The following is a 17,953-nucleotide window of genomic DNA, read 5'->3' as shown; positions in this document are numbered from 1 at the left end:
ATCCAGAAAATGAGGTGTTTTTTTTTTCTTGAAGTATGTGGTAATTTAAATGCTGACCAGGAAGGTATGTACCATACATACATACACACACATTATGCTGGTGTTTTCTCTATTGACTCACTGAGGTATTAACAGTGCCTACATCATCACCTTTACCTCACTGTAGAGTTTCTCACAGCACTCTCTCATCAGTGAGTCAGTTATGCAGCTGAGTCCCTGGATCCTTGGAGTGCAGGCCACTAAATCCTGGTGTTACAAAAAAGGTTAAACCTTTGTAAAAATAAAAACTTTTTAAAATATTGATATATTGATTTCCAATATATTTGGTTTTTTTTTTTTCATAAAGTGGCCCTTGCTGTTTCCTTCAATCCTTCCACTTGTTTTTTCAGATGATTTCAACAGTGACCATTGATGCAGAGCAATTACATACCATATAATAGCCTACTGCAACAGTCATTTTGCTTCTGTTTTTGTCAGCAAGCATTCTCTTCAAGTCTTCTCAAATCTTTACATCTAGATGTTACTGTTGCTTGTGCCAGAAGGTCTGAAATTTTTCTGAAAGGCAAGGTGACTTCTTTGCTATGGAAACAATAAAATAATAAATAACTTGGATTTTGATACTCTTAGAAACAGTTTGTTCTCAACCCTCATTACAGTTTTAAGAAACTACATGCTTGCACTGCTTTGTGTTCAGAAAATTTTCTTTTTAGAAAAGTCCATAGCCCTGTGTTTCGATTTCCCTTTATGGTGCAGGTTTATGTTTTGTATTTATTTTTAATACCCACTTCACTAATTCAGCAGTTATGTGTGTTATCAATCCTAGGTTAAATTCTTGACCAAGAAGTTTGGGTATCTTTCCAGCAGTAGGGAATATATTCATATTTGTGTGTGAATACTGTTTATGCCTGAGGAATGTATGATTACAGAAGGACACTGAGGGAACTGTTTAGTTATTTTTCTTGTAGATCCCTATAAAAATGTGCATGCTTGAAGGAAATTTTTTGAGAACTTATGTGGGAGAAGGAGAATCTCTCTCTTTAGCGCCTGCTAAGGGCCTTATATCAAGGAGTAGTAAAAGAATTAAAACTGGTGTAAGACCCCCAAAAACTCTCTTGACGAGCCTCTTAAAAGGGCTCAAGGTTTTTCACGTATTCTGAGTTGGACACAGTGGAGAAATACCATCAAGATATTCTCAAGAGGTCTAAACAACAAAAAAAACTTTACTGGCAACTTCAGAAAATCAGAGAACTTTGGTAAAAGTTTAGAGCAACAGTCAGTCAACATACAGCATTTCACAAAGTATTAACTCATTCAACTTAGCAAACTCCAAGCCCATTTGATTTTAAGTTAGTCAGAACTCCAAGAAGAGGGAATTAGAAGAAGAAAGAGAGAATACAGAAAAAAACAAACATAGCTGCCACTCCTGGTTCCAGCAGTGTTCAGCTGATAGAAATTCCAAGAGGAGGTAGGGTCAAAATGTGTGCTCACCTCATGCTTCGGTTTAAGTACCCATTGGCTTTCCTGAGCCCTTCCCTCAGGTGGGACTTCTGGTCATCTGGCCACTCTGGGGCTAGATTGAGGCTCTAGGGATGAGATGTGGAGCATTGCCTCCAGTGTGCCAGTAATTGACAGCCACTGTGGGGCTGGGATACAAGCCCAGGGAGACTGGGGTATACAGGGCACTGCATCACCTCACCAAAGGCAAGGCCTGACCTGTTTCTTCCCCTCACACATACACCTGAAATGTTTTGAGCCAGCAATGTCCTCCAGTCTCTCACAACTGGTCAGCCTGTTCTGAGACTCAAAAGTGTCTTGGTCTTCCCTAAAAACATATTAATTATTTGTGTATATATTTTTTTTTCATTTTTAGATTTAAAACTGGAGTAATTATTATTTCTCCATCAAGTGATTAAGGATAATGGTCAGAAATGTGGGACGTGTTCAGATGGATGTGGCTGGAATTATGATGATTGTTACTGTCGATATTGGGTTTCAAAAGCAGGATTCAGGTAGAGGGGTCATTTTTAGGGTTGCAGGTCTGAAAATTGTAAGAAATGCAATCAGATATATTTTAATCAAGTTTCAGAATGAAGACATCACTTTTCTGCTACTCAGTCACACTTAGCAGATTCATTTTGTATTTAGTAAGACAGCAACTAGACTGAAGTGAAAGGTCCAGGGTGGGGGGGGGGGGGGGTGGGTCAACCTTGGCTGGCTGCCAGATGCTCATCAAGCTGCTGTCTCTCACCTCCCTCCCCAGCAACAGGATGGGTAGAAAATATGGCAAAATGGTCATTAGTCAGGATAAGGAGGGGCATTACTCAGCTCCTCAACATTGCCTGCAGCTTTCTTCAGAGCACATCCACCTGATCTGATGTGGGGGTCCTTCAAGGGCTGCAGGGGGACAACCTGTGTCACCATGGTCTTCTCCACTGGCTGCAGGGGAATCTCTGCTCTACTGCCTATAGCACCTCTTCCCCCTTTTTCTCCACTGACTTTGGTGTCTGCAGGGTTATTTTTCTCATATTTCCTCACTCCTCTCTCACAGCTGCCACTGTGCAGTTTTTTTTACTTTCTTAAATATATTATTACAGAGATGTTACCACCATCACTGACTGGCTCAGTTTTAGCCAGGGGCAAGTCTGTCTTCAAGCTGATTTGAACTGGCTCTGTTGGCCATGGGGACAGCTCCTGTTGTCTTCTCAAGCCAAAAAGTCTTTAATGTGTACAGCAAAAAAGGGAGCATGGCACAGATCAGATAAACTAATATTGAGAATGGATAAGTTCATATTATGGTCAGCAGTGGTTAAACAGCTATAATAATTCTATGTTCCCTCTAATATGCTCTGGTCAAATCTGTCATCTCAAACCCTTTGAGTCCTAGGTTGCATGCCAAAAATACTGGTCATGGTTTAATCCCAGCTGGCAACCGGCATACTCAACTGCTTGCTCATTTCTCCCCTGCCCCTAGGGGGATGGGATGGGATGGGATGGGATGGGATGGGATGGGATGGGATGGGATGGGATGGGATGGGATGGGATGGTGGGGGGAGAGAGAATAAGAAGGGCACAAGTGCAAAAACCTGTGAGTAGAGATAATAGGGAAAGCAAAATCTGCCTATGCAAGCAAAGCAAAATAAATATTCATTCCTTCCCATTGGCAGGCAGATGTTTAGCCATCTCCACAAAGCAGGGCTCCATCACATGTAATGATTTCTTGGGAAGAAAAACACTGTAACTCTGAATCATCCTCCTTTCTTCCCTGTGTTTTTTATTGCTGAGCATGATGGCATATGGTATGGAATATCCCTTTGGTAAATTGGGATCAGCTGTCTCAACTCTGTCCCCTCCCAACTACTTGTACATCCCCAGTCTACCTGCTGTTGGGGCAGTGTGAGAGACAAAAGGTCTTGAAGATGTTTGAGAACTGTTCAGCAATAGCTAAAACATTGTTGTATTATCAACACTCCTTTGGTCAAAAAGCCAAAGCATAGCAATATATGGACTACTATGAAGAAATTTAACTCTATCCCAGCCAAAACCAGTATACCTGTATACATGGGGAGGTGATGGTAATAAGGGAACAGATACAGAAACTGTTGAGTCAACTGTGATGTTTGGAGGTTAACTAGCTAAAGGCTTTTTAATAATATCCTGGATTTTATTCCAAGTAATATGGTGATTTGTTTATTTTAAGGGATGTTAAGAGCATGGCTGCCTTATCCAGCTCAGGACTCCCTTCTGTTCAGCTGCTGAAGCCCAGCCTGGGGACCTAGGGCCCATGTCCAGGCTGAGGGATGCAGCTGCTACTTTCCCATTTGCAGGTTCAACCACTACTGAAATCAAGCATATATTTTGGAGACCTGTACACACACGGAGGACACTGACACATGCCCCATCACACATGACCACAGACATAGTGCTGCCTTCAACAGCACCTACATGTAGGACTTGCACAAAATATAAGCAGCCAAGTTCCCTTCTTCCTCTTCACCTGGTAGAGATAAAAGGCTGCTGCTAGTGAAGGTACATGATGCTCTCTAGATTCACCAGCACACATGTGTTCACTGTGATCCTTTGAGTACTGGCATGGCCCTCTTTGTCCAGTACCCCTGTCTGGATCCCAGGCACTCTTACCTGCTTCATAGGTCTCCTATTTGCCAGCTAGTCCAGCTTGATGCTCACTAGCAAATACGTATTCATCTCACAAGCACTCCACATTCACAAGTCCCCCTGGGCATACTAGCACAGACTCTTGCCTGCTTAATACTCCTGCCTAGACTTGAGGCTCTTCTCTACTCATTTGCTAGGTCCAGATTGAAGTTTGCTAGCCAATACACATGCACACAAGGCTTGGGGAAAATGCAAGCAGCCACTCCCTTTTCCCCAGCAGCTGGCACCAGGCACCACATAGGCTGTGACTGGTTGTCCTGCTTCAGCTACCAATGCTGGACCCCTCACTCATGCTGATTTCCCCCATTAGCTGTGTTTTGGGACACATACTGTTCCTGCCCCAGTGGCTGGAGGCAGAGACCATGACTCACTCTGGTAGCTGATCTTAAGACCCCACTCAGTCTAGTAGCCAACACCACAGGCAGGGTTGCTTGCACGTCTGGTCTGACTGGAATAGCTGGCACCAAATACACTTATGACAGTTCCCCCAGCAGCGGGCACTCCAGGCACAAAGTTTGTAGTACCCACCCTACGTCTAAAGAGCTATGGCCCCTCCAACTACTGTTACTTATTCCAGTAGCTGACACCACAGGCCACAGAGACACCTACAGCCCTAGTCTGACTCCAGTATTTGGCACCAAGTTTTGTTCATACATACACAGGTCTCACCAGTAACTGGCACTTGGTCCTTGCAGCATACATACACATGGGATAGACAGTGACATTATTCAGAGATTGTTAAAATTTAATAAGAAGATATAGGAAGACAGGGCAGGCTGTGGTGATCAGGCTCAGTCAGACAAACATATTGACCACCTCTGTTTTACATGTAATCAGTCTATACACATTTCTCTCTACCCTCCCTTTTGTTCTTCCTGGTTCTCCCTTCCCCCTGCATTTCTCTTCATAGGTTTGTATGGTTCTATTGATTCCCTCACCCCTCCCAGTCTGGAATCTCCCAGCTAATTTACAGCCTTATCAGTTGCAAAATCCAGGTTGATATCCTTGGAAGAGTAGTTAAGACCTAGCATATACTGTGTCAAAGTTTCTCCTTTCTGGCTTATTAACATGTGATCTGTCAAGCTTGAAGGCTGGCCTGCAAAACTGTTGCAAAGGGCTTTTAAGGCACACTTCTCTCAGGTGGTTGCAGTCATTGGGAGGAAATTATAAATGAAGGTTGCTATAGCAGTAGGTGTCCCTAGACTTTTTTAAAATGTGGGATTAGATTTAAGAGAAAAACAAAACCATAATTCTATCTCTCAAAACACTTGGTAAGAATAAGGAATTTCTCTGCCAAATTTCTACTTGTGTTACTGTGGTAGGTGGTCTCAGTTGGGATACTTTAATGAATATTCACATCTGGTTTCATTCTCCTTCCTACACTTCACTGGTGAGATGAATGAGAAGTTGCTTGGGGGTTCAAAGAGCAGTAAATGAACTTGATAATGTCATATGTAGGTACATTCAAGCAGTAAAACTGTGTAATTAGACCTACTGTCTGTGCTCGAATTGACATATAAAGACAATATTGAAAGCTGAAACATTGCAGATAGGATTTGAAAATTTAGCTTTTTGGTTTCCATGGTATTATTAAAAGCATAATTACAAGGAAAAGTGAGACTTAAAAGGATGCTACAATTAACAGCTGTTTGAACACATTTACTGTTTTAAATTGTGGCTGTTTAGGTGTAGGATTAGAACATGATATTTAAAGTATAAGAATCCACATCAAGTGATCAACCCTGGATTGTGTTTTGTGATTTGTGTAAAGTTGGTTTTGTTTGGTTTTTTTTCTCACTTTGTTGTTTCAGATCTGTCCAATATGTGCAGCATTACCTGGAGGGGATCCTAATCATGTCACAGATGACTTTGCAGCTCATCTTACACTGGAACACAGAGCTCCTAGAGATTTAATATCCTTTCTTAAATTGAAGGAAAAGGGATAGACTGTTCTTTATGATAGCTGTAACTACTTGTTCTGACTTCTGTAGTGAAGTGGCTACATTGGTTTAGCTTATTTTTTAGAATCGGTGTTTAGTTATAGGGGAACTATATGTCTGAATTTTTTATAAGTATATATATATATACATCAGACTGTGAATAGGCTTTAGGTGTTGCTTGACAATGTGGGTGTGTGTTTTTATTTCTGATAGTGAAAGGTTTTAAAGATCTTTCTGACACCCAGCTGCTTCTTTCTGCAATTTTTACCCTTCTTGGCCATTAGTTCTGATGCTATTTTGTGTCTGGGAAAGCAGCAATCCAGATGCAGTAGTGTTTCATGGATAATTAGAAGACTGAAAGCAGATTTCACTAAAAGCATATGTGTTAGAGAATGCTTTGAAATTGAGGGATCTTAAATGTTTGATTAGTTTTATTACTGTATTTCAATAGGGTAGTTTCAGCCTCTTATTTATTGATTTTTTTAAAGATATAACTAGAAGACCTATCAGGAGACTTCCTAGGGATTAGGGCTATCTTTGTTAACTGAAAATTGTAGTGCTATAACTACTCTCAGTGAATGAAGAGCTCAAACTGTCAGTTTCTTTGCATTTCTAAGAACAATTTTCTTTCTGTTACCTGGCCTTAGGAATAGTAATGTGGCTTATTTTTTGCTGTACAAATACTTACAACATAATTTCAGAAGATACTCTTACTTCATGGAAATACAGGCCATCATAAAAAGCTCATTAAGTGATCGTTCTGTATCTCATTTTAAAAAATGCACTCCTAGTGTAATTTGATAGTGCCCTTTTTTGTTCAGGGCTTCTTATAAAAAAAAGGCGGCCTAACAACTCAAGCTCATTATATCTACTGCTAGCAACATTAGAGGAAATGGTTTCACTTTGGTTGTTGTCTGTATTTAAATTTTTTATCATTTAAATTGTCAGTCCAAATTGCACAGTGAAATTGACTTCCTATTGAAGTGGATGAAGTGTTGGATTAGAATTCATGCTTCTGAAGCTTTTACTTCCCCTCCCACATCGGTGATGTCAGATAACTTTTAATTGGGAAATTTATGTTTATTACTAGCTACATAAGAGCTAAAGAAATCAGAATAATCTTTTCAGTTACTAAGGCCACAGTGTCAGTCATCACAAAACTGATGAGGGGAGTCTATATAAATAATTATAGTAAATGCATGTGAAAGTTTGCTTACAACATTACTTTAGCAATCAGTGTTGCCAAGTTCACAAAAATTTATAGTTTCTGGACTAGTTCTTCCATGTTGTGTGCTATTTCACATCTTTTGACAGCTAACACTAAAAGGAAGAAATGGGGAAGAGATTTCCCCCTGCCCAGTTGCTATCAGCTTAGGAAAGGATATAGTCTTCTGTGTAGCAGTTAGGAGGGTGTTTAAAGCTGTTTTAAATGGCTGCACACGTTTCTTGTGAAGAATCCTGTGCAGACACTGCAAGATACCACCTTTATCCCTGGAGACTCTGGACAGCTCCTTAAATTCCAGTTTCTTTCTTAAACAATTTTCAACTGTTTTACTGTTTAAAGCATTGTCTTGACCTTGTAAATGATTCTAGCTTGGCTGTTTTCAGTATATGCTTGCAATGAGTTAAGAGTTCCAAATGCTTTTTTAACCCCAGCATAGTTGGGTGAGACATCAATATACTCTTGACTAGTATATTTAAATAATGTTGTTTTTCTTGAAAACACTTTGAAAGGTGCAGTTAGCAAGCTACTACAATACTTTTCTAAATGAGACCAAGGCTGGAATTTTTCAAAGTATTTATATTAAGGATGTTCTAGTTATCTTATTTTCCAAGTTTTCTTTTAAAAAAGACCAGAATTGGGACATTTTTCGTCAGATGTAGCTATGGAAAGCTTCCCAAACTACCTGAGAGCAGCAGTCAATCAGTAAAATATTAATGACAATGTTCTGTCACTACCAGTATCCAGTATCAATAGATTCAAAGGAGGAACAAACCAATCTGTGCTAGACAACTATATTTTGTCTCAAGGAAGATTTTTTCTCCCTCCTAAATCCTGCAAGTGAAATGTTTTATGCTCTATGGTATAATAGATTTAAAAGAGTCAATTCTTCCTGAAAGTATTTATTATAGTAACTGGATATTCTTACTTGCCAAAAGAAGTCTTATTTTTTCAGTCTTAAATTTTTCAATTCAGTAATATCATGAGGAAATGAATTCTACACCATAATTGTGCCTTGTGGGATAAGACATTGGGTAACAGTCTGCTGCAGATAATAGATTTTATACAAGTGATAAACATGCTATTTTTGAAAATAAAATAAAGTGGAGATAAGGTGAGCTAAAGCTACTAGTTTAGAAATTGGAAAAATATCATATGTATAAGTACATTATTTCCTAGCTTAGTAGCTAATTGCACTAGTGCTTCTTAAGGTAAAAGGAAGCTTTACCTAGACTGTCTTGGGAGAACATATTTGTGTGGTAAGAATAACAATAAAATTTTGTAGATAATTTTCAGTATTTAAGTACTTTTCTTTCCCAATTTTGTTGTTAAAATCCTTGTCTATTGAGTAATATGTTCTGCTGAATATGCATCATCAATTGTAGCATTACCTAGTAGAAACTTTAATCCATAAGGCAGAAAATCCATCCTGGCATTTTTTAAACATGGTAAAAAGCCTGGGAAAGATGAATTTGGTGCAAGGAGCCCTGGGTGCCTTGAGTTCACATCTACAAATCTGACTGGCACCATAGCTATAATTACATTGCGCTTATAAAGTTGAATCATTGTTTTATGAATGAGGAATGTGTTGCCTGATTATTCAGTCTAGTAAACATTCTTGCTGTTTAATAGTTGATAAAAATAGACTTTTCTTAACTGCTTGGTTATGATGAATCTAGTGGTGTTCGGCACGTACGTAGAATGTTTCACCCAGGACGAGGTTTGGGAGGCCCCCGTGCACGTAGATCAAACATGCACTTTACTAGCAGTTCCAGCGGTGGGCTTTCATCTTCTCAGAGTTCATATTCTCCAAGCAATAGAGAAACCATGGATCCTATAGCTGGTAAGAGCTGTAACCACTGATTTTAGATCAGAGTCCTTAAATAGACTTTGTTTCAAAGTCCATTATGAAAATGGTTGTCTTATTTCTGTTGGTTTGGGTTTTTTTTAAATGCTTCCCAATGTCATAATTGATGGGCATTTACTGATGAAAAGTGTCTTTAATTGGATTGTTTACAGGGATTGAACCTGTAACTTCTGAAATGAAAAACATGGCCCCTTTAGCTTGTGCTTTTAGCGACTTCTAAGCTCATTCCCATGACTGACCTGTTCACAGGTGGCATCAAAGAATAGTTGACATTTGAAAAAACCCTTTATCATCACCTACTACAACCCCATCCAACTTCCCTCTGTCACTGCCCCCAAGCAAGGCCACCTAGAGCAGGTTGCTCAGGACCATGTCCAGTCAGGTTTTGAATATTCTTACCAATGGACTCCACAACCTCTCTGGACAGCCTGTTACAGAATTTGGTCACCCTCACAGTAAAAAGTATTTTCTTGTGTTCAGATGGATTTTTTTTTTTTTTTTAATTTCTGCCCATTGCCTCTTGTCCTGTCAGTGGGCAATAGTGTCTGGCTTCCTTTTCTTCATTTCCTCCCATCAGGTATTTATATACACTGTTACAATTCCTCCCCCTTCAGCCTTTTCTTTTCCAGGCTGAGGAGTCCTAGGTCTCTTAGCCTCTCCTCATGTGACATGTATGCATGCATTTTTGAATTTTTGAGTGGATGGACAGCAGGATGGGGACTAGGGGAGCAAAGTCCCTCCCACTGTAAGTAAAGATCAGGTTTATGACCATCTGAGGAACCTGAACGTACATAAATGTGTGAGACCTGATGAGATGCATCCTAGAATTCTGAGCAAATTGGCTGATATAGTTGCCAAGCCACTCTCCATGATATTTGAAAAGTCATGGCAGTCAGGTGAAGTCCCCAGTCACTGGAAAAAGAGAGACACCACACCCATTTTTTAGAAGAGTAAAAGGACAGCAAGTCTCAGGCCAGGTGCCACAGCACATGCACCCGTGTAAAAGATGACTTCTAGGAAGAAAGTGTTACTAAAAGTCATCATTATTGGAGACTCTGGGATGGGAAAGACATCACACATGAACCAGTATGCGAACAAGAAATTCAGTAACCAGTACAAAGCTACAATAGATGCAAGCTTCCTGACAAAAGAGGTCATGGTGGATGACAGGCTAGTGACAATGTAGATATAGGATATAGCACTCCAAGAACAATTTCAGTCTCTGGGAGTTGCCTTCTACAAGGGAGCAGGCTGCTGCATCTTGGTGTTTGATGTCATGGCCCCCAACACATTTAAAACCCTAGACAGCCCAAGGGATTAATTCCTCATTCAGGCCAGTCCAAGAGATACTGAGGACTCCTTTTTTTGTGCTGGGAAATAAGATTGACCTAGAAAACAGACAAGTCACCACAAAACAGGTGCAAGCCTGGTGCTACAGTAAAAACAACATCCCCTACTTTGAAATCAGTGCCAAGGAGGCCATTAATATGGAACAAACTTTCCAGACAATTGCATGAAATGCACTTAAACAGGAAACTGAAGTAGAGCTTTATGATGAATTCCCCAAACCCATCAAACTAGACAAGAATGACTGAATGAAGGCTTCTGTGGAGAGTTGCAGCTGCTGAGGGGAAAGGGAGGGGTTGAACACAGTCCTTCACAAATTAATACCATACTTAGTCCCTCAAACACACAGCCCCTCTTCTGTGTTTAAAATGCAATTTAAAAAAAAAATTCCATCTCCAGCTGCCAAAATCTACCCATCTCCCATAAGCATCTGAGTCCCACACTTCAGAGCTCATGTCCCCACATCATCCACATCACGCTTCATGGTAACAGACCTTTCTCTTAGTTTAGAATGGAAACTCTCATATGTTTGAAACTGAATCTAATTCCAGGTGTCCAATGAAGAGAAACTGTTTACAGGTAATCTGTGTAACAAGTTACATACATTTTTAACTGTCTCCTATTTTCCACTGTGAAGGCTGCAACTGGAAAGGCTGATTACCCATAGTTCATTGCAAGTTCAGCACTCAGACTACGTTGAGTTTTGTATCTCTGTTAATGCTTGTTACTTTTAACTAATCTGATCTTTTTACAGTATCCATGTATTATGTAATGCTTCCTTAAGAAAAATCTTATAACACATGTTAATATATGCAACCAATTAATTTTTTTTTTAAAAGACAGAACCCTGGATACTCCTGACCATTCAGCCTCATCTCTGTGCCTGGTAAGGTCATGGAACAGATCCTACTGGAAGCTATGCCAAGGCACATGGAAGGCAGGGATTAGACACAGCCAACATGCCCTAGGCAAGGGCAAATCATGCCTAACTAATCTACTGGCTTTCTATCATGGAGGGACTGTGGGATTGCATTAGTGGACAGGGAAAGAGCTATAGATGTCATCTGTCTGGACTTCTGTAAGGCCTTTGACTCAGTCCCTCACAACATTCTTGCCACTAAATTGGAGAGAGATAGGTTTGATGGGTGGACTGTTAAATAGATAAAGAACTGGCTGGATGCCTGCATCCAAAGAATTTCAGTCAATGGCTCAATGTCCAAGTGGAAATCAGTAACAAGCGGTATCCCTCAAGGGTCTGTATTGGGACTAGTACTATTTAATATCTTTATCAATGATGCAGAGGGATTGAGTACATCCTCAGCAAGTTTGCAGATGACACCAAGCTGAATAGAACAGTTGATTCCCTAGAGAGAAGAGATGCCATCCAGAGGGAACTTGAAAGACTTGAGTAGTGGGGTCATGGGAACCTCATGAAGTTCAACAAGGCCAAGTGCAAAGTCCTGCATCCAGTGTGCATCCAGTTCTGGGGTCAGCAGTACAAAAAAGACATGGACCTGTTAGAGTGGGTCCAGATGAGGGTCACAAAAATGATCAGAGGGCTGAAACACCTCCTATGAGGAAAGGCTGAGAGAGTTTGGGTTGTTTATCCTGGAGAAGAGAAGGCTCCAGGAAGACCTTATTGCAACCTTTCAAGATATAAAGGGGGCTTATAAGAAAGAGAGTTGTTGAGGTTATTTTATGAGGGCCTGTAGTGACAGGACAAGGGGCAACAGTTTTGAACTGAAAGAGGATAGGTTTCGATTGGACATAATGAAGACCTTTGTTTTTACAATGAGGGTAACTGTAACTGGGACAGGTTGCCTAGGGAAGTTGTGGATGCCTCATTATTGGAAGTGTTCAAGGTCAGGTTGGATGAGGCTTTGAACAACCTGATCTAGTGAAAGATGTCCCTGCCCATGGCAGGGGGGTTGGACTTGATGATCTAATGTAAAATCTTAGAGATATCAATCTTACACTCATATAGTGAAAAATGATAAGTGTCTTAGTTCTCTCTATATCTTCCACTTGGGTAGATTCAGACAGCAGTAAGATATCTTACAAAGTATTCTTTTCTAGTCAGAACAAAACCAGTTCTCCCACTCTTTCTTCCTGTAATATGTTCCAGCCTTCAGATCATCTGGGTGGCCCTCCACTGGATTTGCTCTGTTATGTCCATGTGTCTCTTGTCTTGGGAAGCCTAAAACTGAACATAGAACTCTGGATGTGGCTTTGCCCCAGTGCCAAATAAAGGGGAAAAATCACTTTCTGAGACCTGCAGGCTGCATTCCTGCTACTAAAAATATCCCAGCAAAAGAGGATGAAAAATTTTCTGTCATCTTAATGACTTAAGTTAGGTTGTGGGTCTTTAAAGCACTAGAGTTGGTGCAAGAAGGGAGGATGTTTGTGTCCTGGAGTCCTGGAGTGCAACACTTCCTCTTACAGTGGGTGTTAGTTTAGCTGAGTTAAACATGAAGTGGCTGCCTTGGTTTATTTCAGCCTCACAAGACCTTCCCATTTAGAGACGTGCAATAAAATTGTATTCCTTTGAGTCTTGTCTTTTTTCTTTTTTCCTTTTTTTTTTTTTCCTTTTTTTTTTCTTTTTTTTCTTTTTTTTTGTGTCAATGTTTTTTGTATTCAGACAATGTAGTGCAGCCTGACTGGGTGTCTGTATCATGCCAAACCTGTGTCTTAAATTCACAAATTCACATCTGCTACTAGGGTTCTGTTAAGCTGTACTCAAAGTGATCTTACAAACAGCAAGGAAAAATATATGTCTTACCCGGCAGTGTTAGAAGTCTTCTTTTGTATTGGGGTAATAATTGGTACATATTACCAGAAGTTAGAACTTGTGCTTGTAACAGACATGTGCACATTATTTATTTTTCTCCTTGTGGCTGTTATCAGTAATTAGTGAAATAAAATATTATTGGTAGCTGATAGTGATATGATTAGGTGTGCTGATTGACTTGAGCATTTACTGTTGGCATTCCAAGTGTTCCAGATGCAAAGAATTACTGCATTGTGCTTTAGTCCCCTAAGAAAAGCCTAGTTTCAAAGGATTATATCATGAAAGTGAGATGGAAGGAAAATTTTCATGACCTGTAATAATGACTTACAGCTTTAATGAGGATTGGATGGATAGGGAAAAAAGGTAATCTACTACTACTGTCCTCCTTGTATCATAAACAACAAAGTACTACTCACAACTTTGTGTGGAATATAATATGTGTTATATGTATTAATGTTTATTTTGGGAAATGCTTAGCATGGGCATAAATTGTCACAGTCTTGAACTCTGGAAGAAAGGAATCCAGGATAGATTTAACTTTTTTATCATTAGAATTTCTCTTTTTCTAGCAGAGGTCAAAAGGTGCACAAAAAGAAACCCCTCCTGTGTTCAAATATTTTTCATATAATACAGCATTTTAAAAGCCTTTCTGAATTGAATATTTCCTAAAAATGTCTGAAATTATGCTATAATTATTTGTCTTTTCTGCAGCACAGCTTCCCTCTGGAATATGCATTGAAGGTGCATAAAGTCACCAACTGAAGTCAGAATTGAAGGGGATAATAACTATTTTGACTAACTTGAAGATAAAATTTTAGCAAATTCTTTCACAAGATATTGCTTATATGGTATTCCCCATAGGTTGACCCTTATCACTTTAAAAAGCTTTAAGCTTCGACTCTTTTTTATACATAGTTCTTTAAATATTTCTTAATCTTCCCATGGGTTTTGAGACATAGGGTGCTTGTAATGGACAGCCCATGAAACTTTTCCAATCAATATGATTTGTTCATTAATTTCATTGATGAAAGTTTTTAGAAAGCAAAGAAATTGATATACTGGTATTCAGAACATAATTATGCTCTTGTGTGATATGTATTTAAGCAGATTTCACTGGAGAAACTTCTCTCTTTTCTGGCAGAGCTTTTATCTCAGTTATCAGGCGTGAGACGTTCTGCAGGGCAGCTCAATTCTTCTGGCCCTTCTGCTTCTCAGTTACAGCAGCTGCAGATGCAACTGCAGTTGGAAAGACAGCATGCACAGGCAGCAAGACAACAACTGGAAACTGCACGCAATGCAACTAGACGCACTAACACAAGCAGCATACCCACCACTCTTACACAATCTATAGCAGCAACCAATACATCTAACACAGAAAACAATCATCAGACTATACAGAATTCCCAGTTTCTTCTTATGAGGTAATTTGGTTTGTGGTTTTAACTCTTGTTCCATTTCTGTTTACCTTGTCTTGTTGTGGACATAGAATTCAGTGAAACTACTGCCAGATCACTAATGAAGTTTGTAGTTGAGATACTATGCTTTTGTTTACATTTGTAACATCATCTTTTCAACCCTGCTGTTTGTTCCTAGACAATGAATAAATATTACTTGTTGTTTCTCGATTTGAAGAGAAACATGGGATATTGCCTTGTTAACCTGTGTTTGTTTATTCTACTACTTCTAAGACAAGAGCCTCTACAATAATGTTTCAAACTTTTATGCTGATAATGTGAGGAGAGAGAATGTTAGTTTTATTTAATAGGAAATGAATCTTTAATGTGAAGGTTGAATAGAGGTTTATATAAAAAATATTTTGGATAAAAAAACAAAGAAGGATTATGATATTAATAACCAGCATGCATATCTGTTTCAGAAAGTATAGTTAGATCCTACAGTTCTATAGAACAGAATAGTTCAGTTGGAAGAGACCTACAACCATCATCTAGTCCATTCTACTATAGAAGAGTTGCCCACTCTCATTCCAGTTCTTTTTGGAGGTTTAGAATATTGGTTTTCTGGATTCAAGGGGGAGGATGTTTTTCAGTTGCATGTTGAGAAATAACAAAAGCATTTAAGTAGTTTTTGTGTCTAGAAACTGGGGTTGTGATAAGTTATTGCTGTCATGTTGATTTCTGTCAAAACTTGTGATAATATCTCAATCCAAAGCTTTTTGAAAATTATAACTTTAGGGAATGTATTTGCAAATGTCAGTCACTGATCTTGTGAGCTAGGATAGAACTGAAGCAAGCAGTTCTCTTGCTTCTGTTAGGTGATGGTGCATGGACTGATAAGTGAAGGGAATGATGTACTGTGCTTTGGGAATCTCTGGGCATTATGTGTGTAGTACTGTATTTTGTGTCATGCTTGCATTTGGAGGTTGTTCTGGAGAAAAAATGAGCACGTAAGAGATGACTAGAGAATTTTAATGCCCCTTAAAACAAAATCCCTCTGAGGGGAAACAAACTTCGGAAATAGATTTTTTTCCCCCTTCAGCCTTAGAATCTACTTCTATGAAGGATTTTTTTGAAGCATCTAGGAACAAGTTTGTTAAATGTTTGTATTCTTGCATCAGGAGTGCCAGATATTGTCAGATATGTACATGTCAAGAGAAGTGCAGTGGTACCTAGGTTGTTTCTCAAAGGAATGGCTTTCAGGTGTTATTCAGCATGCATCAGTCCAACAGTTTAGGCAATTAGCAAAAGCCCATTTTGTTGATGATACTACTAAGCCCGTCATCTTTCTGTGTTGCTCTTCAGGTTGAATGATCCTAAGATGTCAGAAGCAGAACGTCAATCAAAAGAAAGCGAACAGGCAGATCGCAGCTTGTTTGTTCAAGAGCTTCTACTGTCCACTTTGATGCAGGAAGAAAGTTCCTCCTCAGATGAGGATGAACGGGGAGAAATTGCTGATTTTGGTGCTATGGGCTGTGTAGATATTATGCCTCTAGATGTTGCTTTAGAAAACCTAAATTTAAAAGAGAATAATAAAGGAAATGAGCCTCCTCTTTGATGGCATCCCACTTTGCAGATAATGTCCTCTGTGCTGTATTTGCCAATGAAAGTGGACAACAGCTATCTTGGGTTTGTTTTGGTGATTGTAATTTCAGGTCTGTCACTCTTGTTACATTGTGTACATTCAAAGGAAAAGAGAAAATATATATATGATAATCATTTCCACTTAACCAATTTTTACTTTTAGCAGATAAATATAGGTTGCAGTGCAGAGAAAAAAAAAGCTCTGTGTCCTGTAGCTTGACGTGCAAAAAAGCTCTCCTAATACTCCACATTCAAACTGAAGAGGAAAAAATGAAAAAATCTTTAATGAAGCTGCTGTGTGTATTTATGAATATTAATGAATAAAACTTGCTTGGATGGTTTACCTTAACTACTGTATGAATTTTATTTCGGTGTGAGTTTTAGTGACCTTGTAATTTAAAAAAATCTTAAGTACAAGGAGTAAAATTATAAAACACCAAGGCTTTCCAATTATTCAAAAGTAATGTGACAAAAAAAAAAAAAAAGATTAATGCTCACTAGCAGTTTGCAGACATGAAGTAGCCTTTGAGTAACACATGACCAATAACCTTTATATGTGCTCTCCCTGCGTATTAATGAAAACTCTGAAATGGTCTATATTTTTGCTTACATAGTGTGACATTTTGCTGTATTGTGACCACTGTGTTGCCCTCTTAGACATCATATCCAAGTGGAATTGAACTTTGTAGTCATCTGTAGGAGACAAAAAACAAGGGCCACTACTAGAATCTACTACAAAAGACTTCTGTGTACCCTAACACAAATTTTTGTTCAACTTTCTTTAAAGTCTTCCTTTTTGTGTTAAATATACCTTATTTAGGTATAAACTATTCATATATTCACTGGTGGGGGGGGTGTGTGTTAACCCAGATTATGTTGTTTTAGTTTTAAGACTTCATAGTCCTTATAATTTGGAGTTATGTATTTATTTCATAGTTTACAGAGACTCCTTAGTCTTCGGAGGGACTGAGGATTTGACTCCCCAGATATCTCCATATGTTAAAATTTGGATTCTTAATGCTAACTTCCTATCAACCTTGGTGAAAGAAACATGACAATTGGTTGTGGAGGAGGCCCAGTCCTCTGACAGGCATCCTCCCTGGAGATCAATCCCCCAAGATAAGATAAAACTGCCTAGTCACTGTGACTAAGCTGTGGACTCCTTCCTGCCTCGGGACCCCATGTTATCTCCCTGTTAACCACTGGTCACCTTATCCCTGTCTCAAACCATTGGTCCCCTTCCTGATTCTCCCCTTCCCTATAAAAACCCCAGCTTTTGCCCAGATCAGGGGTTAGACCATCACTTGCCCCCTTTGCTGAAGTCTGCATTAAAGACTCTCTGTGGAATGCTATATGGTCTTCCCGTCTCTTGTCTGCATTGGCAGGGGTAACCCCGGAACGGAGCTGGCTGGACTAAACAGAGCTGATCACAGAGCAGAAATCACTGCTAAAAGAGCTGATCACCCGAAGCCTGTGCCTGTGCTCCAAGGGTTACCCTTGACTGGAGATTGCCTGCAGAACCCAGAACAGCGGCTCTGTCCCCTGGGACAGCCTGACTATGTGGGCTGGTTGCCGGCC

At 39.5% G+C, this 17,953-nt stretch overlaps 1 protein-coding gene and 1 pseudogene across 2 annotated transcripts in view; both read left to right on the top strand.

Moving 5' to 3' along the window:
* LOC148183294 (E3 ubiquitin-protein ligase KCMF1-like) overlaps positions 1-16,724 on the top strand; it is a 146,037-nt gene extending 129,313 nt beyond the window's left edge. For both annotated transcript variants that reach the window (XM_088061521.1, XM_088061520.1), the window contains exons 4-7: positions 5,985-6,086; positions 9,004-9,178; positions 14,479-14,758; positions 16,097-16,724. In XM_088061521.1, the coding sequence (XP_087917647.1) occupies positions 5,985-6,086; positions 9,004-9,178; positions 14,479-14,758; positions 16,097-16,349 (810 nt within the window). In that variant the 3' untranslated portion in view covers positions 16,350-16,724. The remainder of the gene's footprint in view (positions 1-5,984; positions 6,087-9,003; positions 9,179-14,478; positions 14,759-16,096) is intronic.
* Positions 9,230-11,022, top strand: LOC148183295 (ras-related protein Rab-7a pseudogene; annotated as a pseudogene).
* Positions 16,725-17,953: the final 1,229 nt, after the last annotated feature.

Source organism: Pseudopodoces humilis, chromosome 12 (genome assembly GCF_049639895.1).
Source record: "Pseudopodoces humilis isolate 2021_Gansu_Grassland_sample_001 chromosome 12, ASM4963989v1, whole genome shotgun sequence".
NCBI lineage: Eukaryota > Metazoa > Chordata > Aves > Passeriformes > Paridae > Pseudopodoces > Pseudopodoces humilis.
This window is presented reverse-complemented; position numbering and strand designations above follow the sequence as displayed.